At 38.8% G+C, this 27,818-nt stretch overlaps 1 protein-coding gene across 1 annotated transcript; it reads right to left on the bottom strand.

Moving 5' to 3' along the window:
• Positions 1 to 886: 886 nt before the first annotated feature.
• ISL1 (ISL LIM homeobox 1) lies at positions 887 to 12,253 on the bottom strand. The gene is made up of 6 exons (XM_044657749.1): positions 12,226 to 12,253; positions 11,234 to 11,423; positions 8,202 to 8,461; positions 5,754 to 6,040; positions 4,226 to 4,393; positions 887 to 1,003 (listed from the first exon to the last, which is right to left on the bottom strand). Exons 1-6 carry the CDS (start codon positions 12,251 to 12,253, stop codon positions 887 to 889), a joined length of 1,050 nt encoding a protein of 349 aa, XP_044513684.1.
• Positions 12,254 to 27,818: the final 15,565 nt, after the last annotated feature.

The raw sequence follows: 27,818 nt of genomic DNA on the forward strand, positions 1-27,818 counted from the left end.
AAAAAAAAAGCTTCCTTTTTTCCTCTTTATTTCCAGAGAGAGAAAACAGTCGTTTCAACCAATAACTATACACATCTTTGGGGGAAAAGTTCTTGGACAGACACAAGTCAAACACAGTCCCGAGACGCTTGTGGCAAAATAGAGGTAACCTTGTTGCAATGCTTTATAAATTGGTTTTTAAATCTGAATTCAAAAACCTTTAAAGTCGCTTCAGACTTCTCGTTAGAGGATGGATCTCAAAAAAAAAAAAAAAAAAAAAGAATAAAAATTTAAAAGAAACCAGCTACAAAACATGCTAAGAGACCCAGGTTTTCAAACAACCCCATGTTTAAGTGAACTAAAAACACTGCAAACCAATGCAGCTCCACCTTCTTGCAATGAATCTTTCAGCCAAAGAGGCCAGTTTCTCTTCAAGATCTTTTGAAACCTCCTGGAGCTCCTGTTTGGCAAGGCAATGAATGACCAATATAGAAACAGCACCATTCGGGTTAGGATGGACTAGAAAAAATCTCTATTTCTGTTTAACTCTAGTGTACAGTGAAATGAAAAGGCTTTTTTTTGAGATCCGTGAATATAAATCCTCTACATTTAAAAAATGTCTTTTTTTTTTCTTCAGTATTTCTATGATCATTGGATGGCATTTTGTTGTCGGTTTTTTAAATTGGTTTTGTTTTTGTTTTGATTCTAGTAAAATCCCATGATTGTCTTCACAGTGTTGCTACCATATCACCTTGTCATTAAAACAGACTTCGTGCATTTCATGGAGCATCCATTCTTAGATTCAGTTTCCATTGGTTGGGTTGTTATATACTTTAGTTTTGGAGTCCAACATTATAACTTCCCACTTTCTCCAACAGGGAAAAAAATACACCTGAATGAATGTTCCTCATGCCTCAATAGGACTGGCTACCATGCTGTTTGGTGTATCTGGAAGCTGAGAGGACATTGATGCTACTTCACTTCCAGTGGAATTCGAACCCGGCCCACCTTCTGAAAAATTGACCTACAAAGAAAAGAAAGAACAAAGAAGGCTATTCTTCTGTTCATGGAAAGAAGAGACATTCACATATGTATTTCTGAATAAATATATACACATATATATCTACATGTAGATATATATGCTTGCTAAATATATTTAGACCAGGTATATAATAAATATATACATTTAATAAGCATATATACATATACATACACATACACATGATGTGTATGTTGACAGCTGAATCCTTAAAGGGAAAATGTGCAGTGATGAATTAAGGACTCATTTGAGTTTATTTCTATCTATCCTTCATTGATATTTGTGATATATGTGTGCATGTGTGTATGTGTATATGCATATATACACACCCCCATACCCCTATATGTACAACTGTACATATTTAAGATATATATATTTATTAAAGGATATAAAGAGAAACTTCAGGTTTGAAACATCCTTATTAAGTAAGAATAATCTGAAAAGTTTGTTCCTATGGCTTTTTCCTAATCATTACCAGTAGTTCATAGCTACTGAGGACTCTACTTCTCCTCTCTAAGATCCTGTGAGACATTTCTAGGCATTATCATCCCTGAGTTACAAATAAAGAAAATGAGACCCAGAATTGTAACTGGCCCAAGGTCACACTCCAGGAAGAGGTGGGATTCAAAACCAGTTCTCTTGACATATAGTAGAGTGTTCTTATTGCTACCCATCACTGTTTCCTTCAAGGGCTCTCTATTCTAACGCTAACTGAATTCCCAACATTATGTTGCATTAAATTATTAATGAGTAAATGTGTTTTCTGTAGTGAAACTGTATGGCAGTGTCTCCATGCATGTACACAATAAAATTACCCTGCCGGCTACATGTTGCCCTGGGAGCAGCTAATGTCTTTTTCTCTATGCATCAAAGCCTCTCCCATGAGTTGAGAAATACACAATAGGAATTCAGGTCTGGTGAAGGAATACCCAGCAGATACTCAAAGGACTGAGACAAAATCCTGAAAAGACCTCACTGGATCTGCTTTCTATCCGGTAGCACCTAGAGCTACCACTCTACTCTGCTTCATTCATTCAGTCATTCAGTCATTTATTTATTTGTTTATTTATTTGCATGTTTGTTTTTCATTGAAATTTTCCATGTAGGAGCCTGCTGCAATGATAAATTCATTGAATCGAAGGGCAATTCTAATGTCTTTAAATAAAGAGCTTAAAAACATTTGTGGGCCAAATCTCCCCAGGACTCTACTTCCTGCTGAACCCATCTCTTACCTCACATGAAAATGTGGGTGAAAACATTGATCTCCTTGGATCTCTATTTTGCTTGATGATTTGTCTGATTTGGCTTTAAAATGGCTAGCTCTCTCATTCATTCCTAATTCTAGGGACTTCCTTAATATTCACCCATTAAAACTTTTGTAAAATCACAAAGTTGCTTCTGCTGACATGGCTGATAACCAGATTGGTCCAGCCTAAGAAGGAAACAAAAAACTGTCAGGCTGTAGGGAGCCTATTTATACCACTGCCTACTCGTTAATAGACTACCTGTGCAATATGAAATTTATACTCAGAGCCATAAAGGCAACTTCCTTTGGGAAGTGCTACTGCCAAAGGGCCTCCTTGGGGAATGAATAAGCCTCATTTTGGAAGAGTACATTTTTGGTAGTGTTTAATTTTGTACCAAACCTTTCTACGAAGTATTTTTTCTTCATTTAAAAAGAACATAGTATATACTTATCAGATATATCTATACGTGATAACAGGCTTGTAGAGCACTACAAGGTTTACAAGGTTTGTTGTCTTCATAACAGTGCTTTAAATTATTATCCCCATTTTACAGATGAAGGAAATGAGACTCAAGAAAGTTAAGCAACTTGCCTATTCTCACTAAGTTTTACAGGCCAGAAGCAATATGGACATATTGACCATAAGAGAAGTCCTTTTCCCTTCACACCAAGTTGTCTTTCTCCCTTTAAGATTATATTATCCTTCTATTCTCAGTTTCCTCAAAGGACTAAAGTTCTTCCTTTCTTTCAGCTCTAAGACCCAATGTTAAAATATTCAGTTTCTTATATCCCAAAGCAGGGGTTGGCAACCTTTTTGGCCGTGAGAGTCATAAATGCCACATTTTTTTAAATGTAATTTCGTGAGAGCAGTGCAGTGCTCACAGTGCGCGCTCCTGTAACAGCGCCTAAAAAAAATTGACTTTATGGCTCCTGCAGAAAGAGCCATATCTGGCCCTCAAAAGAGCCAGATATGGCTCAAGAGCCATACGTTGCTGACCCTTGTCCCAAAGAATTATGACTGAATTTTGACTAGAATAGCTGAACTGCCTAGTCAGTAGAAATTCAGCTAAGAAAAGTTTGCTCTTTCTTCTTTTTTGTTCTTCTAAGAAGACACCTTCAAGTAAAGTAAGGTCAGCCAGCATGTGTGAATTTAAGCATATATCTGCCCTTTTACTTTCATCATGTAGCTCATAAATATGTATTGCATTTGTAAAAAATATTTGAAAATTTTTGAACAGATCAATATCATATTATTCCTTTTAGCTTAAGTTCATAACATGAAGTAAGCAAAATTGAACAACGTTTCTATGTATATTTCACCCAAGAAGTTGAAATGCCTGAAACTGGTTTATATTAGTGTGCATTGTTCATTTCTTTAAAAAGCCACTTATTTTAGTATTCAGATATATTACATTCTAGAAACAGGAGTAGGAGAAATAACTTTATAAATGGCAGATTAAGTGCTATAATGACATAAGCAAAATACATTCTTCTCTGGTGAGGCATCAAATTGAGTTTGTCCCTAAACAAAACCTGAGTAATAGAAATCTCAGTCAATCTATATGTTCAAATTATACATTGTCATGTAAAAGATGTATAACAGGTTTTTTTCCCTCTCCCTTCTCTTCCCCACTACCATTTTCCATCCTCCTCTCAATCCTAAGACAAGGTAAGCCACTGTCTGTCATTCCTTCCTTCCTTCCTCCCTCCCTCTCTCTTCTTTCTTAAGTTCTCTCTCTCATTCTTTCTTTTTCTTCCCTTCTTTTTCTTTCTCCTCCCTTCCTTCTTTTCTTTTTTTCTTTCTTTTTCTCCTTTCCTCCCTCCTCCCTCTCTCTCTCTTCCCTCCTTTCTTTCCTCCCACCTTTTCTTATTTCCTTCCTTCCTTTCCCCCCACCCCCGCCCCCATTTCTTCATTTTTGTATTAGAAATCCAGCTTCCTCACACAGGGAGCTGATACTTACCAGTTGCTGAAAGGCAGGCTGATCAATGTCACTTTGTAAAGCGAAGTCACTCAGTACTTTCCAAGGAGGCTGGTAACTTTGCACCTCCACAGGGTTAGCCTGTAAACCGCCATCGTGTCTCTCTGGGCTAGCAGCCACCATCGGAGTTCCTGTCATCCCTTGGATATTCTGGAAACAAGCCCCCCACCCAGTCCCCACACATTAATGAACTGGCCTACCTTCATAGTATAGGACTGCTAAGCAAACAGGCCTGTGGACTATCTTATCTCTAGAGTTGCCTTTATTGACTCAGCTAATCTGCTGTGAGCATGGATAGTTGTTGTATTTCAGTTTATCCTAATTTCCAACACTGGAAGTATTCTGGAAGTAATTTCAGATCGGGTTTGACCTCACACTAAAAGCCTGCAGGAGTTTCTTTTCTCCCTCCCTCCCACCAGGTGTCTAAGTGTCTAAGCCTTTACTCCATAATACACTCTCATCAGGCAGAAGGAGAAAAAAGAGGGAGTCTCCTGACTCCCCAAGTGGTGGCTTTCCAGGGGTTTCAGCTGGTTCCCATGACCTTCCTCCCCTAAGCCCAAATGATGTGCAGCTTTTCTGCAAAGTCTTATTTGAGGTTGGCTTCTATTGTGAACAAACAAATGATGCCCAGACGTGCCACAGGAGCCAGCCAGCCAATTTTAAGGACAGCAGCAGAGTTTAATGCATTTACAAATAGAATCAAAGAAGGAACCCCAAATTCCATAACTTCCATCCTTTCCACCCCCAGACATGATCACTTCCAGAGCCCTCAGAGATCTCATTGAAAATTTAAACAACAACAAACAATGAAACCCCCTCCTCTGAGTGAGATCACCTTAGATCAGCCTCATCCCAGGCCTGGGAAGTCTAATACACACATTAGTCTGTGTTTCCCGGGTGTTTGTGGTGTGGGTGTGAGGCAGCCTGACATATTACTGAACTACAGAACACATCCTCTCCTTCCCATTTCCCCCCTCCACCTCCATATCCGTGATTCAGAATACAGGATGAACTAAGTATCCTAAAAGGCAGGGGGTCCCTGATCCCTCCCATCTTCTGATTATCCATTATTTTTTTTCTATTCTGAGATTCACAAAGTCTAAGGAAGAGACAACGATTCACTTTCCTGGGGCAACTATGTTGGACTTTTATCCCAGGCTGCTAGAGAAAGCAGAGGACAAGAAGCCTCCATTTAGGGAAAGATCCCCAGCAGTGTACAATACCCCTGAGGAACAGCAGAGACTGGGAGAAGCAAAGACTGCAGCTCATTTACAGGCAACAAATTTGATATCTCTCTCCAGCATAAAATCTATCACCCCAACTACAAACAAAGCTTCTAAGGAAGTTGGCTAGGGATGGCCTGGGGCATCTTTGTACTTCAGCCTGTTTCTCTGCTAGCCCTGAGCTATAGGCCTCTTTCACTCTCTTTTCTCCCTTCCTCTAACTCTTATCTATTCCCCTCTCTTCTCCCTAAGAAGAAAAGTGTGGGGGTAGGTATGGGGTCACTTACAGTTTTGTCATTAGGTTGCTGCTGCTGGAGCTGTTTCATCATAATGCTCCGCTTTTTGTCTTTACACCTCTTGTTTTGAAACCAGACCCTGATCACTCTGGGGCTGAGGCCAGTCATTTCCACTAGTTGCTCCTTCATGAGAGCATCAGGTCTGGGGTTGGCAGCATAGCAGGTCCTCAAGGTGTGAAGTTGTTTTTCATTAAGGACAGTCCGGACTCTGGTGGTCTTCTCTGGTTGCTTGTGGACGTGAGGCCGCAAAGCCGGCTGCCTGGCAGAGATGGGTTCTGCTGTAAAGGAAAAGGATTCTAATGGGTAAAGGGAGAGAGATTCCTGCAACCTGGCTGGGATAACTGCAACTGGGAAAGAGATGGCATGGGGAAAATTGGGATCAACTTTGGCAGGCTTTGCTAGTAACCCCTCTTTGCCAGTGCAGGGATTTCTATGACAATTCTAATGTCTTTAGTGAACAGCTAGATAATGGATGGGTGCAAGGGTGAGACAGAGGTGGAAGTTGTTGGGGGAGAGGAAAGGGGAAATAAAATCTGTCTCTCTTTCCTAAACAGAGGTCAATGTTGAGTAAGCTGAGAGTAGTAAATATCAATCCCTGCCCCCCAATCTGGGTCAATGCATAGCTTGAGAAAAACAAGGACCTTTTAAAAAGGGCATTTGCCTCTTTCCCTTGCAACCTTTAATCTAAATATACATGTTTTAGTATAATTTCTCCCTTTGGCCCCGGATTTCAATAGAGATCCATTCTAAACAAAATATGGGACCCTTACTTCAATATGCCTGCCACCTACAGTTTTTTGCCTTGGGAACAGAAATTCAAGGATGACTTTCTAGAAGGCCAAGAATAAGGGCTCATTATCCTTGAAATGACAGTCTAGAGAAGGGAAAGGCTTGAGGGTAGGAAGTCCTCAAGAAAATGCATTATGAATTCACTCTAAAGATAATTTCTCTGGGAAGAAGATAAGTGTTCCCCAAAGCACCAGAAAGTTTATTCTGGGAAGCATGGTGAGACTCATGTTGGATGGTCAAAGAAAAAAAAAAAAGCCTAGGATGCTGTGAATGGAGTGTATGTGTGTTTATATCTCCATCCTTCTCCTACCAGGACTTTTTAAAAAAAATTTAATGTTAACATTGTTCGAACATTTCAAAATTGTTTCACCCGAAGCAAAAGGAATCTCAAAAGTCTGCCCATTGCATAGTCTGAATTCAAGATAAATGGTTGTTGTGAAGCCATGTGCCCTGCGGCAAGATAATATTTTGTTCTCTTCTATTGTTTTCCGAAAGGAAAGTATTTGCTGTATACAGCACATGTTGCCACCCTTGTCTCTGCCCGTGTATAAGCCTTTTGCAAATCCCTGGCTACAACACGCACAAAGATCTCTGAATGCTGCCGGGAGGCAGAGAGGGGAGGACCTTGGTTTTGTCACGTCCTGTGTTATAGGTGGACTAACACTTAAAAACTGCTCACAGTGGGCAAATCTATTCAAGACAGGAAGATTGGTTTTGGAAAACATTCCTTTGCCTCATTGCCCATGGCCTCAGTTCCTGCCAACCTTTCTTTTGTTCTAACACCACCCCTTTTCCTGGGAGAATTGCCCTACATTCTGCAAGCTACAAAATACTGAATATCAGGATTTTTAGTCAAACCTCCCCTCCAGACTCAGTCAACTGCTAAGTTAGGGCTAGTCTAAAATGAACTATGCCATACTAAAGATGAAATTCTTGTCAAATCACATAAAAATGTTTCAAAGAGTAAGACCTGCTTTAAAAAGCAATTACTGCAGATTAGCTTGTTGACAGTCTTAAATTACAGCTCTGAGTGTCGACCTGCAATTATTTAGTCTCTATCTTTTCGGTCACCCTTTTTGTCAAAATGTTGAAAATAAAAGCTTCCTTCCGACATGGGGCTAAGAAGACTCAATATCCACCAGCTTAGCTTTCTTCCTAGTCCCTTACTTACTTGCAGCAACAGGAGGAAGCTACAAGGCTAAGGGTCTCCACCCCTCTAATTAGGCAGGCGCTGGGAAATTACCTGGTTGGCCAGCGAGCAGTGTTTGCAGTAAAACATGCTTTGGAAGTAAAAATAATCTGGGAGTTCTATAAGGAGCAGATCCCAATGTGTATGCACAGACGGTGTTTACATATACATTCATACATAGGTAGGTATACATTGCGCGATCTACCTACCTATAAATAGTGTATGTATGTATGAATATAGATTAAGCTCATTGATCCCCATGGGGAGGAATGTCAAAGAAAGGGAGCAGAGCAAACTGCCCCTCTCCATTTAACTGCTAGTCTCCGCTGCCGCGGCTGCTGCTGGGGCATGTGCTACTGCTGCTGTTATTGTAGAAACCTCTGTTTCTCCAGTGAGGTGTATAGGGCTCGGGCCTTGTCGCTCCCTCCTTACACATGCCATCCCCAAGGACTGAGGAGTACCTGCCATTTGCAGCGGCCGCGCAGGATGAAGGGGGCTCAGAGGGTCGCCGGCTCCCAGACTGGCCCTCTCTACTACATCGTGATCAGCCCGGCAGAAGAGGCCATCCTCCCGCAGCGCGAACTCGTCCCCGGGGATGAGCTGACGGCTGCAGGCCACGCAGCGGAAACACTCGATGTGGTACACCTTGGAGCGGGCACGCATCACAAAATCGTTCTTGCTGAAACCGATGCTGCACTTGGCGCACTTTATCCCGTATAACCTGAGCGGGTCGCGGGAGGGGAGAGAAGAAGGGAGGGGTGAAAAAAAGGGTTCACTTCATTCATTTCCCCAGCTCACCAATTCCACAGCTACTCTTTCTATAATACTACAACTAGTATTAGCATACAGAGGCCAAAAATGGAAAAGAAAGATAAAGGAGACTCTCTCTCTCTCTCTCTCTCTCTCTCTCTCTCTCTCCATATATAGATATGTGGATATACAAATAAATGTGCATTTATGGTTTTTTCCCCCTTTCCTTGTGCCTTACTCCCCTTTTCTCTTTCTTTTCACTTTTACCTATGCCTGCTTCTATTCTGCACACACACTGACATAAGGACATCGTGGGAAATTTCTTGATGTATTAAAAAACTCATTTTCCAAAGGTCCAGAGCTACAGGCTGGACAGAGAGAAGTGCTAGGTTATGGGTCAGTCCTGTTCGCCCAACCCTCTCAGCTTTCTACCTCCCCTCCCCCAATTTCGTTAAACCGGAACTACTCTAAGGCTACAGCTAAGGGTATCCCCAAAGTAGAAAACAAAGATTGAAAGAAATGACTGTCAGGCATCGGTTCACAAACACATCCACAGACGACAATCTCTGAAGTGTTCTATGCTTCCTTCTACACAATATACAGCTCCAGGGGCTTTCTGGAGGTTTTTCTTTTGGGAACACCACCAACAGAAAATACCTTCTGAATCCTATTCTTTTTAGTTATCTTTTTCTGCCGCTCAGGCTCGTTTTTAAGTCGGTGAAGCGTTTACCCAGACATCTCAGCTTGCAAGAAAGCCAGGAGGCGACCGTAAAAACCGAAAAGAAAAGGCACCAAATAAAGACTTCCTCCCTGACATTTCAACACCAATGGGCAAACAAACAAGTCACCTTGTTGGTTTAATCCCGGTTGCATATTCACATGACCTTCTGTCTCTTTAAAAGTATTGAAGGGGGGGGGCATTCACACCGGGAGAGAGAATGGAAGAAAAGGTTGGGGGGGGGGGATTCACACAAAGAGAGAAGACATAAAGAAAAGAAAGGAGGAACATATCTTGGAAAAAGATACAACTAGAGCATTCTTTAGTTTAGCCTTTACCACTGAACAATTTATTCTAAAGGTGTATCAACTTAAACAAACAAACAAAAAAAATCGTTTTGAAAAAGAAAGGGGGATGGGCAGTGGGGAAGGTAGTGTCGTTTTGCAAATGAATGCGTTCAAAATTAGGCACACGTGTGTCTGGGAACAACCGAGGGGGTAAAACACAATATCTACACACACTGAAGTACAGTGTCTGCAAACTTCTGCTTGTGAAAGATCACTCTCCAGACTCCTGAGTTCATGTTCGAGACAATCAAGTAAACAAGAAAAATGGCTCAGTTGTCAAACGTTCCAAGGTTCAAAAGTTTGTTTTACCGCCCCTTAGCTAACTTTTTTTTTTTTTTTTTGCATTTCATATGAAGTAGATTTCCCCCTAAATATAATCAGGCACATCGTTACTTATAGAACATTTAATATCCCTTTCCGTCCTTTTTTTTACTACAAAAAGTATCAAAAGTTTTTGACACTGAGGTTCATCCCTACCCCCCCCCCTTTTTCCTTCTATGTAATTTTACTGGCTTTTGATACATTTGGTCCTAGAGATTTGGAAAGTGAATTTTTTTAGCTTGATACTTCTTAATTCTTCCTAAATACTTCTTAAAATATGCACTTCAATCATAGAGAAACTTGTAGAATTTTTTTTTCTACAAGAATCTCACTCATTGACATAAAATAGCCACCGAAAACAATTCTTGGGATAAAAACTGGTGAATTGAGGAAGACAAGACATTTTGGGAGACATACCTTTTACTCTTTTTTTTTTTAATGATATTTCCAAAACCTTTCTAGAAAGGGGGGAAAACACCAGTGTCCTTTTCTTTGTGATTGCAAGAAGTTCCCTGCTGAATAGTGCAAGGGATACACTATAGGTGAGCAATAGCTTAAGTTTTCAATCCAGCAAAAACTAAAAGTAGAGGCGAAAGTTGATTTTAGTCACATTAGTATTGGCCACTCATTCATTTTATCAGTTACCAGATTTTAATGTGAGAAAGGAAGCAGTTCCATTATCTAAATATACCAATTGTTCCCAGACAGATGATGGGCAATTTGATCTGCTCTGTCTAATTCATCAGTACAGATAAGATAAGAAAGAGAAGACAGTCAGATGTCACCAAAGGGTTAATATTTAAAAAGATTAAATGTCAGGGTTTTTTTTTTTTTTTTTTTGGTGGGGGGAGCAGAGAATATGTTGTTCATTCTTAAGTTTTCCAGGGAAAGAGAATTTGCTATAAAGACAATGAGCAAATACCTTCCCTTTGGGCTTTTAAAGTTAGTTTTGAAACTTGGCTTATTCTAATTCCTCTCTTTTAAGAGCTTATTACAAGGTTACTAGACAGATTTTTTTAAGGGGTAGGAGAAGGGATCCAATTGTTCCTCAAGAAATACAAATTTCTTAAAATTCTACAAAATTGTCTGTATTTCAAAGCTTCCAGTTATCTGCCCCCAAAGGCTGAATACATCCATCTTTTAAAAAAAATGTTTGGGAGGGAGGAGGGATCTGTGCAAGTCTCATATGATAGAAAAAAAGTTAAGTCAATGGAATTGCTTAATACCTGAGATATCTTTAGAGAACTTTTCACTTTGAACAGCTATGAGATAAACTCTACGAGAAGAAAAAGGCCACCTTTGTAGCGGGAGGAAGAGAGAAATCTAACAAAATAAGAAAGCAGTGGAAAAGCCGTACCTGATATAATCTCTTTTACAGTAGGTTTTACCATCCCTAACAAAGCATGTACAGGTCTCGTCCAAATACTGATTACACTCCGCACATTTCAAACATGCCGCATGCCATTCCAAATCCGGAGAAACCCTCAGAATATACTGATCGTGAATTTGATTGCCGCAACCAACACATAGGGAAATCAGACGTTTTTCTGAAATGAAAATAAATACATGATTGACTAACCGTTTACTCTCCTACAGAGATAAACACACTTTTAGTGTCGTTCCCTTATAGGGTGTACTCGTTGAGGGTTGTTTTTTTTTTTTTTTTTTTTTCCAAAGCGTATTGCACTTTTGGATGGTAATTGAAGTGTGCCATCAAAACCTTGACTCATTTAAAAGGGAGGCGGAACATATGTAAAATGCAGATCTGAATAGTCTACATTCGTAAGCCTAGCACGCAATCAAAACCGCTCATTTTCTTTTTATTTTTTCCCCTTTGCAATAACCATTGGCAAAGCTTATAGATAAGTCAAGTCAAAGAAAAGGTTTTGACTGGAAGCGTTAAGTAAACGGGAGGGAATGTCTACACTTTCCATTAAGCACTATCTTAAATATAACCCAGGACTCGATATTGTTAGCAAGATCAGACATCAATGCAGTTGTCACCCGTTCTCGTTTGCAAGTCTAATGCTAATTCACGTCTCTGGGTATTGTAAGTGCCAGCAGACCTTTGGAGGCTAGCCTCCTAAGAGAGCTCTGGATTCCCGTGGAGGGAAACCACTGCTTAGCACCCAAGAACGCCTGGAAGGAGGCGGTGGTGAGAAAGCAGGCACACAAGAATAATTCAAATCCTAGGCACGATCAGACTCCCCAAGATAAGAAATAGCAAGCATGCAGGCATGGAGACAAAGATAAAAAGCACCTTTCCTTCAAGTCAACAACTCAAGTTCAGTAGAGCCACCCGGCACAATAACAGCACATTGATTCCAATAAGGTAAAATTTCCTCTTACTTTTTGGTGGATCTCCCATGTCTCCCATATCTGTAAGAGGGTGTAATGTCCACAGTGAAATGGTGGTTGTACAGTTGACTAAAAGACCAGAGAGGAGGTTGGAGCTGTTGCTAAGTGTGAAATATTGGTCACTGTTGTTGCAAGGGTGAGAAACGCTGCGGGGCTGTGCTGCGCTCTCGCTGATCAGTCCAATTTAAGCTCGTGTAGTTTGAGAAGAAGAGGCGCTGCTTCTTCGGACTCAGTGCGGCTCAGGCACCTCTCTTCCTTATCTCTTACTCAAACTTCTCAGCTTCAACTCAGCTCAATCTCCATTGGTCTGACGCAAAGCGCGGAGACGTCAACCCTACTCTTCTCCCATTGGTCGAGAGGAGCACAGAGCAGCTGTTCTGATTATCATATTTCAGTTTCTCTGATACTGTGCGCCACTGGCCCGTCGGCGAGCCTGCAGGAGAGGATTAGGAATTCAGAGGCAACTTTCTCAGGGCTCATGTCCATCTCCCTTGATACTTTATGCTGTGTGCTGCTGAGTTCCCCCTCCCTTTTTCTCCCTCCCCCACCCCGGCCTTTCTCCCCTCCCCCTTCCCTTTCTGTTGTTGAATTTCCCCCCTATTCCTGTGGTTTCCCTTTTCCCTTCCCCTCCTAACCTTGCTTCTCCACCGCTCCGGTGAGCCTCTTCGTGGCCCGCTTTTGTGCAGCTGGCGGCGAATGGCTGGTTGGTAGGTCTTCCCGTGGACGAGGTCCCCTGTATGTTAGGAAGGGGGAGGGGGTGGATTTTGGAACGGGTGGGCATCTTGGTTGGATTCTCCCTTTCTCTTGACGCTTGGCCCCTGAGTTGGGCTCTGCCTGCTAGTAGGCAGGGATGAATAGAGCTCTCCTTCGTGGTATGCTGCCAGCCTAGGGGAAGAAAGGGGGGTGGAGGGAGACCAGAGGGAAGACGGAAAGGAAGGGGTCGGCTCTAGACGGGTTGTTTGCCCAGTAGTACCATCCTTACCTCCACCCCAACCCTGCCCCATCCCATCCTCAAGGAAAGGAAGGTGATACTCGGAATCAATGTGGAAATACACAGGTAAAAATAAAGTTTTCACCTTGGACTGCTTCTCCTTCATCCAACTCTTCCAGAATGTCTGTTTGCATTTTAATTTTAGAAATAGGAAGATTGGACTTGGAAATGCGAAGCCCCAAATTCCTGATCGTCTAACAAACTAAACCACCTAAAAAAATGATAATATATTGTCACTTTCTCTCTTCTGCTATATCCACTTTATTTTTAAAACGCACTTGTGTAATTATTTTGTAGTATTGCTTGTGTGTACATATACGTATATACATACACATATATCTAATTTACATATGTATACACATATTCCTTGCCTTTTATTTTTAGTTAAAAGAGGTGTGCAGAGGCGGCCTAATATGGAAGATTTGGGGAAATAACTATTTTATCTCATGAGACGTGAAAATCTTCAAATAAATTATTCTCTGGAAATTGCCTCGATTGAGAGGATCATTAATAGAAAGTCACCAGTAAATTTTCAGTGATCTATTAGATATTCGATATTCACATTATTTGACTGATACTACCCTAAAGAAGAAATCACTGCAAGGCCATGACACTTCTAAACTTATGGACTTAATTGTTTTCTCATGTGCCTGCAAATTTATCTTTTAAGGAACCCCAAACAAACTCTGGAAGGTGTCATTGCTAGTGTCATTGCCTCCCCAAAGTTCAGTATGTTGGGAAGTTCTTTTCTTTTGTATCTTTTGCCTGATCTAGCCTTAGATAAGACCTATGGGAGCGCTGGCTGTTTCAGTTGCTTTGTAGTACTTCATGTGTCTCTCCAGGGCACAAATGGAAGTGCCAATTTCTCATTGACTTGACTGAGTCTTGGTAGTCTCCTAGACCTCCCTCCCTGTTGCTCCCAGGCTTATGCCTGAGCCTATCATCACATTTACAAAAGTGATTTTAGTGTGTGGTATATTTGAAATAGAAAAGAATGAACTGGTATAAGAGATTATTGCTGACTGGGAGAAGAGCTGTGGGAAATTATGATTAAAAAGCAATATTTGTTAAAAACCTGAGGTTCTTGTCCTTTTTGATATTAGATTAAATGAATCTTTTTAAAAGATTTACTTTTTAGAAATATGTTTATAATTCCCATTATGAAGAAATCTTTCCGTGAAGAGGGAATTTGGGTTCCTATAAAGATAAATAATTTAGCTGTAGTTAAAGAAAAACAAACAGAAGGCAAAGATATGATGTTAGTAAGGTATACTCTTATCCTGCCTAGTCACTGTGGAAGTTAAACGTTAAAAAAGGCAAGGTGCTGGATGACTTACGATGGAGACTGACAATGCTTCTCTCCATCTCTCTCACCTCCCACCTCCCCCACACACAGTGTGGTGTTTTAGCTCTGTAAACCAATAAGCAATTACAAAGAATTATTGCTGATGATAGCAATTCCAAGCAGACAAGCTGGCATGTGGCTGGGGGAAAACCTTTAGTAATGGCCAATTTCACCATAATGGTGGAAGACAACCTGTTTTCCTGTTGTCAACCCACTCAAAAATTGTAAACAAATATTTTCCTAATCATCCTGTAACCTGAGGGAGATCAGAAAATGCATAGAAAATCTACAGGCAAAGGGAGAGGTTTGAGGGAGACCAATCCTAATTTTTCTTCTCAGTGTTTTCAAGATTTGTGTAGATTTTTATTGGAAAGCTAGGTTTTTAACCCCAGGGAAGTTGGGTTGCATCTATCATATCTTAATCACAAAATTATTATAACCACCCTTCAGTTTCTACTTGAAGTAGTCATTTGATTATTAATAACTTATTTTTTCCAACTATATTTTTCTCTCATACCAACATACACTTAAAAAAATTCTCTCCCTTAAAATATACGTATTGTAGAATAAATCAAGTGGTGATTAAGAGTTTGGTGTATTTTCCCCCATTCCTACTTGATCACAGGAGCGACCTCTTGTGTCCAAAGGAGGAATTAATCCATTAAAAAAAAAAGAATACTATTCTGAACCTTCTGTATTCTGTTGGGTGAAAAATAATTCTTTTAAAATAAAGAAATATGAATCTCTTCCCCAAGAAGAGAAAATGAATGACATGAAACTTCTTCGTCTCAAAAACTCCATCCTAATCCCCCCTTACACATATTACAGTAACTTGAAAATTTCAAGTACTAAATAGATTTTTACTGCATCTCTTGGACAGCATGTGTACATTTAAAGCCATGAAAGGGTGCACATACAGACACAATGTAAAACTGATACACATATCTCTGGGGTCCACCCCCATCCGCATTCAATAGAATTGTTTTCCTTTTCTTCAAAGGCTAATATTCTCAAGCTTCATGCAAAGGGATGGATTCCTGAAGTTAGATTCCATTCTTAATCTTCCTGGCTTCCAAATAGTTAAATCACTGTTAAATTGCACTCAGAAACAAGACAAAGCAAAATACACCATTCACTTACAAACAACAACGACAGCAACCTTCAGCCCTAGAGAATGTGACTGAATTTTAAGCTGGATCTTTGGTAAATGAGGTGCAGTAAGGGAGAAACCTGTCTCCGCCCCAAGAAGCCAGGATTGGGAAGAAAAGGAGGGCTTTGCTCATGCTTTCTTCTTGCAACCGATTTGCTTTCTGCATATTTCGGATCTTGTTCTTGAGAAGGCAAAGCTCTATATTTAGCCGGCGCCAGATTCGGGTTTGAGGGAGTGGAATAATGAGTGGGACTGCCAATTCCAATGAGTAAGGTATTTAGAGAAAAAGACTGCAGAAGGATTTATATTTTCTGATATTAATATGCACATGACTTAGAAGACATAAAATAGGATATTATATAGTTGATTCATTTTTTAAAAACATGAATATGTTAACAGTCCCTTATCCCATTCCTTGCCTCCCCCCCCCCCAACCCCTTTTTCTTTTTCTTTTTTTCTGAGTATTCTTCTATCAGGTAGTAAGGAGTTACAAGCAATCAATATCTTTCATCATATCCAGGGGTCAGATGAAATTATATGCGTTTAAAGAAAGCCACGATTAACTCTTTATGTGTCACGACCAGGTATTTTCTATCTGTTCCAGTGTTGGTAAGTAGTTACTAAAACCAAGATAGCAGTCTTCTCTAATTTAGAGGGGAAAAGGTGGCAGTTTCTCCATGTGTATCAGCAGGAGGTGAGGGATTATAATCCTCAATGGTAAATTGTTACAGTAAATGCAGTTGCTTAATAATTTAGCTACGCATTAAGTTTATTTTATGTGCCTCTCATGCCACAGTACTGATTTTGTCTTAATGCTTGTAGCTTTATTACTGGTTTAAGACAAAGGAAGAATTTGACAGGAATTTCGTTCTTAATTTAATGTGTCCTGGTCAGACTTGCTGTGCCACTAGACTCAGCTCGCATTTTCCAGCAACAGAGATGAACAGTCTGCAAAGAGAAGTTAGGGTTCTTTAGTAGGCAACAAAATAGCATGTTACTGAAGGGTCCCAACTAGCAGAGATGAAAAAAAAAGTTGCTTACATTTGGAGTGGGCTTGCCTCGAAAGTACCGCACCATCTGCCATCCTGGGGCACTGGGACATTGGTTTCTACCTCTGGAGTCGTTTAAAACCCCCTTCTCAACCGGGCCAGCTCTATCAAATTGCTTCAGATGTCTTTTGTATGTCTAAACTTATTTAAATGACATTGTGAGTCCCGATTACAACCCAAGTTGGAATCCGAAGGAGGAAGGAGTTTAAAGCCACAAATGTAGACAATCAGTTTATACATTTCAATGGTTTCTTAGGCGAGGTGGCTAGAAAGAACCCTAATCTACCCTGCCCTTGCCTCTAAAGTTCGAGAGGAACCTACTAGGTAGTACTAAATCTATCCAGGCACTGGCAGGCCTATCAGACAAGCTAGCTAGGAACCCGGAACCCTGGGAGTTAATAAAAAAATCCTATTTATTAAATCTCACTGCTCCTTAAAAGAAGCAGCCCTGGATTCTTACGGCAGCCAGTCTCTCTGGCAGCATTGGCCGCCTTTCCTCACCCATTAACCAGCTCACAACGGGCACTCCAGGCTTAATTAGAGAAGTGTGTGTGTGTGGGGGGGGGGGGTAAGAACTGGAAGAACAAGAAGAATGCAGAAGTCAAACCTGGGACAGTGGAAGGAAGGTACACTCTTGTAGTTCAAATGAAAGTACATCATATACTGCATTCAGGATTTCATGCTTTTCAAGGAACCTCCTGATTTGTGAAAAATCTCAGATAGGGCATGAAAGTGAAATCTGGGAGCTGTTAGCATCAATTCACTTCTATGCCAGAGATTGCTTGGATGGTTTGACTAGGGTGGGTGAGCGAGTATTTTTGAAAAATCAGTGCTTTAGGTGTCTGCAAGAAGAAAAAGGAGGCTATGGTGAGAAATTATGATAGCGAATAATGCCTATTTTCTAATAAAAAAAAGTGCTCGCTCGCGCGCTCTCTCTCCCCCTCCTCCATTTTCCCTCCTGTTCTTCCCTTCAATCCGTGTGTGCGTGTGTGTAACGGACTTTGAGAATGTTCCTGACACTAAATAAACAGTATTATAACTGATTACTTCTTTGCTACTTAAAGCTTAGCCCTTAACAAATGCTTCACACGGTTAAAGACTACAGAGAAAAGACAATCCTAAGGTGTTTCTTACTTCTTAAACAAGTTCTAGAGACTGAATTTTAATTTAATTCCGGCTTCTCCAATCTCCCTCACTTCCCTTACCCTACCCTCCCTCCCATCCCCCGGCCCCGTCCCTTCCCAACTCTGCCAGTTTCCCCAACCCTAGCAGCTAGGGTTTGAAGGGGTTTATTTAATTTAATTTAATTTAATTTAATTTTATTTTTCCTCTCATTCCATCCATCGCAGGTTTTTTGGGGGCTTGGACCGTTTTCCCCCTTGTATTTCCTGTTCTGGAGTCAGGGCTTCTGGGATAGGGTTTTGTTTTTTTTTTAAACTTTTAAATTTTTATTTGATCATCTACTCTTGCCTCAGAATAACTAGAAGTTTCCTTTCCTTTTCAAGGTTCCCCAACCTATGGTAATCTGGAAAAGGTAGAAGCGTCCATACCTTTTTAAATTGTCCTAAATCTATATGGAAAGAAAGCTGGAAATAAGCCTCCCTCATTCCTTTACCCTCGTCCCCATCCTCCCTTTCTTTCAGTTCAGATCCAGTCAGTAAAAATAAATTTAAAAAAAAAAAAAGCCTTGGTCTTGGGCATTCTGCTGTTGTATTTAACCCCTCCCCTCCCCACTCCACTCCCTCAGCTACCTAGCAGTTTGTCGAAAAACCTGGGCACTATTGAGACCAAATAGAGGAAAAGCAAGATATCGCTTTCCTTTACCTTCTTTCTCTCCCTTTTCCCCAATCTCACTGAAGCATCTGATAAATACACCTGGTTTGGAAACCGAAACTCTAATCCCACCGGAGTGTCCCTAAAGGGAATCGGATGGGTGGAATTACTGCCTTGAGAGATCAAAGTAAGGAGGGAAAATGTGAATTGGAGAGGTGGAAGAAGTCCATGCTGCCGAATCATTCACGAGGTAATTTCAAAGTCAGGACCATTGATCTGAATGGTTTCTGATTTCTGCTTCCACCTGGCAAAGAACTGGGGGGGGGGGGGAGAGAAAAAGTGCCACCTGTACAATTGCCCTTTTTCAGATATGACAGTTCCAAGAGGTTTCCCACTTCTATTTCAGTGTTATATGGAGTGGAGGGAAGCAACCTCCCACCTCTGCCTTCCTATTCCCCAGAGAAAGAAGATCAAACCAATCATATTAGAAAAATAAAGAAAAAAGGAGGGTACCCATCCTTGTTTCTTTTGTATTATTTGAAAGTGTTTCACAAGATCATCCCGACTACACAAAAGAAAATGAACTAACCTGTTAAGAGCAAATTGTCAATCTGTTCTTTTTACTGTCTTTCTAGAAATCAATCTTAACCCACCCCCAATAACAAGGAAGATGAAATCCTTTAAGCAACATCTTTAATAGTCTCTTCTTGATGAAGCAAGAATAACATACCACAGTACCGATGACATACTAAATTTATTTAAGTGAGAATTAATTTATAATACATCAAATATGCATATTAAATATAACATTTTCTTTTCCAGTTTATCTTACATAATCATTATTTAAAATGTTGGAATGTCTGTGTGTTGTGAGGGGGAGGAGAGAGAGAGAGAGAGAGCAAGTAGGGCATCATTCACTTATCTCTGTATGTATTCCATATTCATCCCTCCCCCTTCTTGTACACAGAACACACATTACCCACGTGCTCATTAGACTGCCCATCAGGCTTTGTTGATTTAGTAGGTCCTGAAGCAAAACACAAGAATTATCACTGAGCCGCTTTACAATTGACTGTTGTTGACTTACACCTGGTAAACCTCTGTTCTGTAAAACTTAAGACCTCCCCGCCTACCCCAAGGAAAAGAAATTATATTAAAAAAAAAAAACTCTAACAAAAAGACTAACCCAAATGTAGGATCTGAATCTGAAATAGTTATGTTTGTTGATATATACAAACATACAATTCAAAGACATCAAGTAATGCATAGTTAAATGATAGACAGGTTCATGGCTAAATATCAAAGAGACAAAACCATTCTATACTATAAAACAAGTATATAAACCAAAGTTTTTTATATTGGTTTTCAAGTCATCCAATTAAGATGAAATAAATTACAGGTACAGTTGTGTTTCTATGTATTTTAGAACTGGGTAAACAAGATTACACCTTCTCTATTGGGAGCAAGGGAGGCAAATGATCACTACATATTATGCTCTTCTTCAGCATGATTTTAAATATGAGAAATGACAAGTTTTCTCTTTTGAATGCTCTCATCTCATAATTCATAAATATAAAATGAATACTATCCATTGTCCTGACATATCTAATCACAGCATACCAACTGGAAAACTCCAATAAATCATAAATCCTGCTCAAAGTATGATCATGATAATTTAATTTGTGGTTTGACATTGTTGCTGCAGTTTTTAGTTATGTATACACATTTATTAAACTCTAAGGTGCTATATAATAAAGCATCTTCTGTTCTCCATGTAAATTTCCAGGTAAATTCTTTGAAAGTAAAGCTATAATGTCTTAGTGATTGTTCTCATAGTCTATTACCAAAACACAGTAAGTTGTGAAGCGTAGTAGCTGTAAGAGTCATAGATAAAGCTCACATGAAGTTTTCATTCTTATTTCAGAGTATTTAAGCTCACTATAAACACATTGAGTTATTATACATAGTCTCTCCTGAACCTAGCTAAACTGATGATGTGCCATTAAAAAAAAAAAAGAAACCCCTTTTACAGGATGAATTTGAATACCTTAGGAGCATCCTTATATTTTTGAATATGTTAAATCAGAAATTACATTTTTCCCATAGCAAACACATTACTGACTTTTACTTTATTAGAATTCAAGTTATTTTATGCTTCCTGTCAGAACAGAGGATGCCGTGATATTTCTTGTTTTTGGCTCAGTCTTAGAATTGGTTGTACTCTATGCTTTCTCTTTTGGAGCAGAAGGGACCATCAGTAATAATAATGAGGGTCCCTGTATGCTATCAATGTCCGGATTCCCAACAAGGCATATTTTTAAATGTTGTATCTGTTAAATCTGGCCAGCACATTTCTTCCAGTCTTAGGTTTTTGACTTGCAAGTCAAAAAGGTACATGATACATGTGGCACTTAGTCCAAGTCTCAAATCATTGCAAATCTGCTCATGGAAACTTTGGATAAAGCCTAGTAGAATAATTTTATTTTCTTAGGCTGTGCCATGAACAAGGAAGCAATGTGAGTAATTCTCTCTCACAGCAAAAGGAAGAGGAGGTTGCTAGAAAATCACACTCTTGAATAGGTGGGGACAAGAATAGATTATAGGTGTCTATCTCTTGCCTGAAAAACCGAGAATGAAAGTGTCTATAGGAAAGATGATAGTGAGAAAAAACAGAAGAGAAAGATGATTCAAGGAAGAAAGAACAGGCATAAATGGAAAGCAGAACAAAAGAAAGGGAAGGGAAGATCAAAGGTAGGTGTGGACTGACAATGAATATTTCTGTATAAACCCCAACTACCAAGAGATGTAAAAAAGATTAGGAAAAGGACACATTAATTTTCAACTCCTATTTAAAGTTTTTCTCAACCTGACTTTTTAAAAATAATTTTTGTAAGAAAGTTTCTCATTGATTTTAAAATCATGTTGTTATATATTTAAGTGTGTTGCTGTGAATAGAATGTGCATATAAACTAAATATAAGGAGCCCTTCTAACCATGCCAATGAAAATTCAGTATCTCTTGTTGCTGATATCATAAATCATTGTGCTTCATTTTGTAGCAAGATTAACAATAGAATTTAGAAAGAAAAGAACATCTAGAGTGAAAAAAAGGGCTTCAAAGTTTTCCAGGGATTTTACTACTCCCTGACCTGTCTCCAGATTGGATTATTACCAGAGGTGTGATCCAAGCATTCAGAACTTTGAACCAAAATGAAAACTGGAGCCTGTTGTGAAAACATAGCCGTATGCTCAAGTTTACACAGAGCAGCTTGAAGGGCTGCCAGCATCATCACTGTTGCAATAGGAAGCCTGACCAGGCTTTCCTTTCAGTACAAGATCCTTTACCCGGACTCTGATGTCAGAACACTGCCTCTGATGCCAGGAGCCCAACAAGAAAATGAAGCCCAAGGCTTATTTCTTCATCCATGCATTTGAATAATGTTAAGATCAATTTTTTTTTTCAAAAATCATTTTCAGTTGTTCTTGTAGGCTCCTCTGGAAGTCACAGGGTCTCTTGTCTCCACACATGTGCAGAAATGAACAGGCCTATAAAGCTGGATGGGAGGCAGAAGTGCATCATAAAAGGTCAAATCCAGTCAGAATCAAGCCACATTTGAAAGGCATCTACCACAGAGAAGAAATATGAGACAGACAGGATCAGTGGAAAGATGGATAGGAGATTAATCATAGTAAAAGACAGAACAAAAAGGACAGCAAATTCTGCCAAGCATGAATACTTCTCTACTTGTGCATTTCACAAAGTACACTCTTCAGAATACATACTGCTTGGCCAAGGTCAGGTTGGTTTTAGGGGGGGAAAAAGCAGTTAAGTGTTCTACATGGAAGGTAGAGAATTTTACCTTTTCCCCTGCCAAAACTGAAATCCCTATTTTAAAAAATATCCTTACTGACACCATATGTTGCCTTAGACTGTATCCTGTTCATTTCATGCTACTTGTGGAAACACTAAAACGTTTTCTTTATTTTTCTTCTCTCTTCCTTTTATGTTTCAGTAGAAAGATCTATACTCAGGTTTGTTGTTCAGTTGTTGTCAGTCACATGATCCTTTCTGAATTTTCTTGGCAAAGATACTGGAGTAGTTTGCCATTTTCTTCTTTAGCTCATTTTACAGATGGAAAAACTAAAGCAAACAAGGTTAAGTGACTTGCCCAGGGTCAGAGAGTTGGCAAGTTTCTAAGGCCATATTTGAACTCAGGGAGATGAGTCTTTCTGGTTCCGGGTCTAGCCCTCTATCTATTTCACCATCTCACTGCCCTCAGGAAGCTGAGTTAGAATTTCCACTGCACTACCTTAGTGACTTTGGGCAAGTCACTTAACTCTGGTCCTTAATTATCTCATTCATAAATTCCCTTCCATCTCCAAATCTACATTTCTGGGAATATTCTTCCTTAATTTGTGGATGTAGAATTTTTGTTTTGGCATATTTCATTCTAAAATCCAATCTACTTCCTTCTGGTACTTTTTAAAAAAGTATTATCTTGATGGTTTTCTCTTATTTTTCTTCATTTATATCTCATACATATTGTCTTAGCAAGAAACTAGGCAACCATCTGTATGAAATGATGTAACCATCTCCCGTTATTACCTCTTAAAGTGTCCCCAAGCCCCACCATTAGATATTTATTTCTGTCACGTTTGAAAGCTATATAGCTAATAAGACTTCCTTATTAAAATACAAGGGGTAACAAAACATTGCCATTAAAAAGCCTGCCTTACTTTAAGAGGCTAACATCTAACCAAAAGCAAGATTTGATGGAAGAATAAATGAAGTAGAAGAAACACGTAGGCTAGAAATCAGAGAGAAGGATGATGAATAGAAATTGAGAGATGCCCAAAGTTTCACCTACTTCACCTGAATTTTGTCTCTGGATTTCCACTCACCTCCAGGACCTTTAGACAGTCATCTATCCTTGCTATAGAAAATATCTCGCAGGAAACAGGCCCTATTGGGAGGATCACAAACCCAGTTTTCTCAACTTTAGCAGTGAGTATATAGAAAAGACATGTATCATGGCAGCTTCTAGAAGAAAAAGTTCCTCATTGGCCTATCCTAGCATTTGTATATGCCTCTAAAATATTTGCAATGATCTTTTAAATATAGATAAATTATTTTATTTTCTCAGCAGCCACTGCAGGGCTTGGCATAGCCCGGCATGCATCTAAGGTAAAGCAAAGGTCAGAAAGGGAGGGAATAAATAGTATCAAGAAGCAGAAGAGATTTCTGCTGACTCCATAATCATTATTCACTCAGCATTTATGAAGCACCTACTATGTTCCAGGCACTATGGTAATCATATAATTATAGCAATAAAAATATATGATATCTGTTTTCAGAGATTTACAGACAGAACTGGAAAGGACCTTCAAAGATGCCTAGTCTAACCCCATCCTTGCTGCACAGAAGAAGAAATTAGGACCCAGATGGTTTAAATGTCTCATGGGATATTTGTTTTTGTTTTTAATTGAAAATTTTTATTTAATTAATTGATTTAGAATATTTTCCCATGATTACATGATTCATATTCTTTCTCTCCCCACCTCTCCTACCCCCCTACCATAGCCAATGAGTAATTCCACTGGTTTTTACATGTCATTGATCAAGACCTATTTTCATATTATTAATATTTGCATTAGGGTGATCACTTAGAGTCTACATTCTCAACCATGTCCCTATCAACCCCTATGATCAAACAGTTGTTTTTCTTCTGTGTTTCTGCTTCCACAGTTCTTCCTCTGGATGCGAATAATGTTTTTTTCTCATAAGTCCCTCGGAATAGTCCTGGATTATTGCATTGTTGCTAGTAGAGAAGTCCATTACATTCGATTGTGCCAAAACATATTAGTCTCTGTGTATAATGTTCTCCTAGTTCTGCTCTGCATCAGTTCCTGGAGGTCATTCCAGTTCACATGGAATTCCTCTAGTTCATTATTTCTTATAGCACAATAGTATTCCATCACCAGCATATACCACAATTTGTTCAGCCATTCCCCAATTGAAGGGCATCCCCTCATTTTCCAGTTTTTTGCCACCACAAAGAGCACAGCTATAAATATTTTTGTACAAGTCTTTTTCCTTAATATCTCTTTGTGGTATAAACCCGGTAGTGGTATGGCTGTATCAAAAGCCAGACAGTCTTTTTTTTTTTTTGAATGAAAAATCGTTTTTATTAAGCACTTAATTTGTCCCAAGTACTGTGTTAATTTCTGTGGATACAAACTTAAAACAGAAGACAATCCTTGCCCTTAAGGAGCTTACATTTTCTTTTTTTAAACATTTTTCTTTTTTTAAACATTTTTAACATTTATTAATAATCATTTTTAACATGGTTACATGATTCGTGCTCCTATTTTCCCCTTCACCCCCCTGCACCCCCCCCACCCATGGCTGACACACATTTCCACTGGTTTTATCATGTGTCATTGATCAAAACCTATTTCCAAATTGTTGATAGTTCCATTGGTGTGGTAGTTTCAAGTCTACATCCCCAATCCCAGACAGTCTTTTAAAGCCCTTTGAGCATAGTTCGAAATTGCCATTCAGAATGGTTGGATTAATTCACAACTCCACCAGCAATTGCATTAATGTCCCAATTTTGCCACATCCCCTCCTACATTTATTATTCTCCTTTGCTGTCATATTAGCCAATCTTCTAGGTGTGAGGTGGTACCTCAGAGTTGTTTTGATTTGCATTTCTCTATAAGAGTTTTAGAATACTTTTTCATGTGCTTATTGATAGTTATGACTTCTTTATCTGAAAACTGCCTATTCATGTCTCTTGCCCATTTATCAGTTGGGGAATGGCTTGATTTTTTGTAAAATTGATTTAGCTACTTATAAATCTGAGTAATTAGATCTTTGTCAGAAGTTTTTCTTATAAAGATTTTTTCTCAAGGGATATTTATTGCAGTGATTTAGAATTTCTTTAGGGATTTTTACCAGGTTTTCTTCTTTGATCTTCCTCTAATATTAAGTTTGTTTGCATTGTTCCCAAAAGTTCATTAAAAAAATTAAGATGGTTACTTATTTTTTAGGCAGGTTGAACAAATGCTATATAGACTGAATTTTTCATTTGTTCAGTTAGTTGTTTCTGTCAAAGTGAGATTTGTATGACACATAGGCACCCCTTGAGGCTCTTGCTTTCTCTTCTACCACAGATGACACCAGGTGAATTTACCTTTAGATTTATTATTTGAGAATTTCCTGCCTCTGAATGTAGTTCGAGGCTTTGTGGCAGCAGAGTACTACTACAGGATTAATGTATAAGTTACCATAATGAATAAGCTTTTTGGTTATAGTGTGGTGGGTGATACATTATTATATGCTTTGAAACTGAATAAATTGGTCAACTGTTAAGAATTTAAGAAAACAATTGGATTTCAAAAAGTGTCTACAAAAACAAAATTGATTGACACCTTTTTGTGCCTTGAAATTGGCAATTGGCCTTCTTATACTAGTATCTATTTTTTGGACTAATTAACTAATTGTACCTGAAACATTTTTAGAGGCATTAAATGTGCATGTGTATGTATGTGTGCATATCTGTTCAAGAGAGACTAAATGAATAAGAGATTTCCCACATTTTAAAATTGTGCCCTCTTCCCATTGATAAGGTATATTATATTCTCTGTATGTATATATGTATACCTATTTTTGTGCATATACATGTATGTATTCATATATATGCAGAGATATGTGAAATTTGAAAAAAACCTGCCATTTTGAGTTAGAAGAGGACAACAATGAGTTTTAGCTAAAGCTAACATGCCCATGCATCAGTTAGTCAACAAGAATGTATTAAGCACTTAGTATGAGAGCAAAGAATGTAGGATACCAAAAAAAAGGCCAAAATACTGTACCTGTTCTCAAAGATCTTTCATTTTAATGGGAGCAAAAGATAACATGCAGATAGGTATATAAAAGATATGTACAGAGTAAAGGAAAGTATTCACCAGAGTTAGGGAGTTAGTTTTAATGTAATAAGTATTAGGCTAGGAGAGAGGAAGAAGGAACTTTAAACTCTTTTAGGATGTTACCTTAGAAAATAGAGATCTCAAGTTTTCCTTTTCTTATTTGTTTACAGATAATGACAAAGAATCAATAAAGCTTCAGAGGAAAATTAATTTTAAATAGATAAAATAAGCTTTTATTTATAAACTAAAAAAGAGGGGAAAGACTCAATAAGAGATGGAAACATCATAGTATTCTTATATTTGGCTTTTGTTTTTCTTAAGTTATTGGAATTTTGCTAATGTTTTGAGTATACTCAGGTATGTCCAGAAAAGGCATACTTACCTAAGGAACTCAAGCCCCCTTTTTTTCTTTTTTGAGATGGATAGTACTGAGGCCAAATTCTGACGTACCCCAGGGAAAAATCTGGGTTAGTAGGAAAAAGGAATCAAATTCTGTTGTTCCCAAAGGAAATATTGGGTGGAAACAAACATTCTTGAGAAAGGTGCCCAAGATAGAACTTTGCCTCTCTGAGTCCTGAACTTGGTTAATGAACCCTAGAATTACATTGATAAAGAGCTGGATTTTGTAGAAAAGGGCATGTAAATTTCATTTACTGGCTCTGCTCAAAGCAAACAGGTTTCTGAGCCCAAACCTCTAAGACCATCATCAAGGAACAAAATATGTCAACTGTACAATTCAAGCTTCTGAATTTGTTGCTTTGTGACCTTAGACAAGTCAAATAATTTCTCTGAATGTAAATTTTCTCGTCTGCAAGACAGGATTCTTCAAGATAATTTCTATGCTATCTTTTAGCTTTAAATTTCTATAATTCAGTATCTTGCTATCATAGGTTTCATTCTAAGAAAATAAATGCCTAAAAAGTATTGTCTCATTTCTCTTGCTATAGTAATCTTGTGTCATTGGCTGAGTCATATAGCTTCTCTCTTTTAACTTCCTCATCTAAAGACTAAGGACAAGAATAATTAATAATTTCTAATCTATCTAAATTTTCATGGGTTCAAAATAAAGACATTCTGACTTTTACTCCTCCATTTATATTCTAGATGAAACAAAAAGTTCAGGCTCTTCTTTGGCCAACTGTCATAAAACAAAGCATGAATTAAACAGATTATTTATCTCTATATCTTTTCTATGGGCCAACTGCCCACTTTCTGCTATACATAAAAGGTGCCCCAAAGATGTCATGAGGATAAATATGTGAGTTTTTTAAATAGACATACTTAGCAGATAAAATAAAGTTTGAACATGAGAATCTTAAATATAGAAAGCATAATTTTTAGCATT

This window comes from Gracilinanus agilis, chromosome 1 (genome assembly GCF_016433145.1).
Source record: "Gracilinanus agilis isolate LMUSP501 chromosome 1, AgileGrace, whole genome shotgun sequence".
Taxonomy (NCBI): Eukaryota; Metazoa; Chordata; class Mammalia; order Didelphimorphia; family Didelphidae; genus Gracilinanus; species Gracilinanus agilis.

What these genes read in the sequence shown, in the direction of transcription:
- ISL1 (XM_044657749.1), bottom strand. Translation starts at nt 12,253, where the DNA reads ATGGGAGACATGGGAGATCCACCAAAAA. An exon ending in CATGGGAGATCCACCAAAAA is followed by an intron (nt 11,424 to 12,225) that starts GTAAGAGGAAAT and finishes TTTTCATTTCAG; the next exon opens with AAAAACGTCTGATTTCCCTA. An exon ending in GCGGCCGCTGCAAATGGCAG is followed by an intron (nt 6,041 to 8,201) that starts GTACTCCTCAGT and finishes TTTCCTTTACAG; the next exon opens with CAGAACCCATCTCTGCCAGG.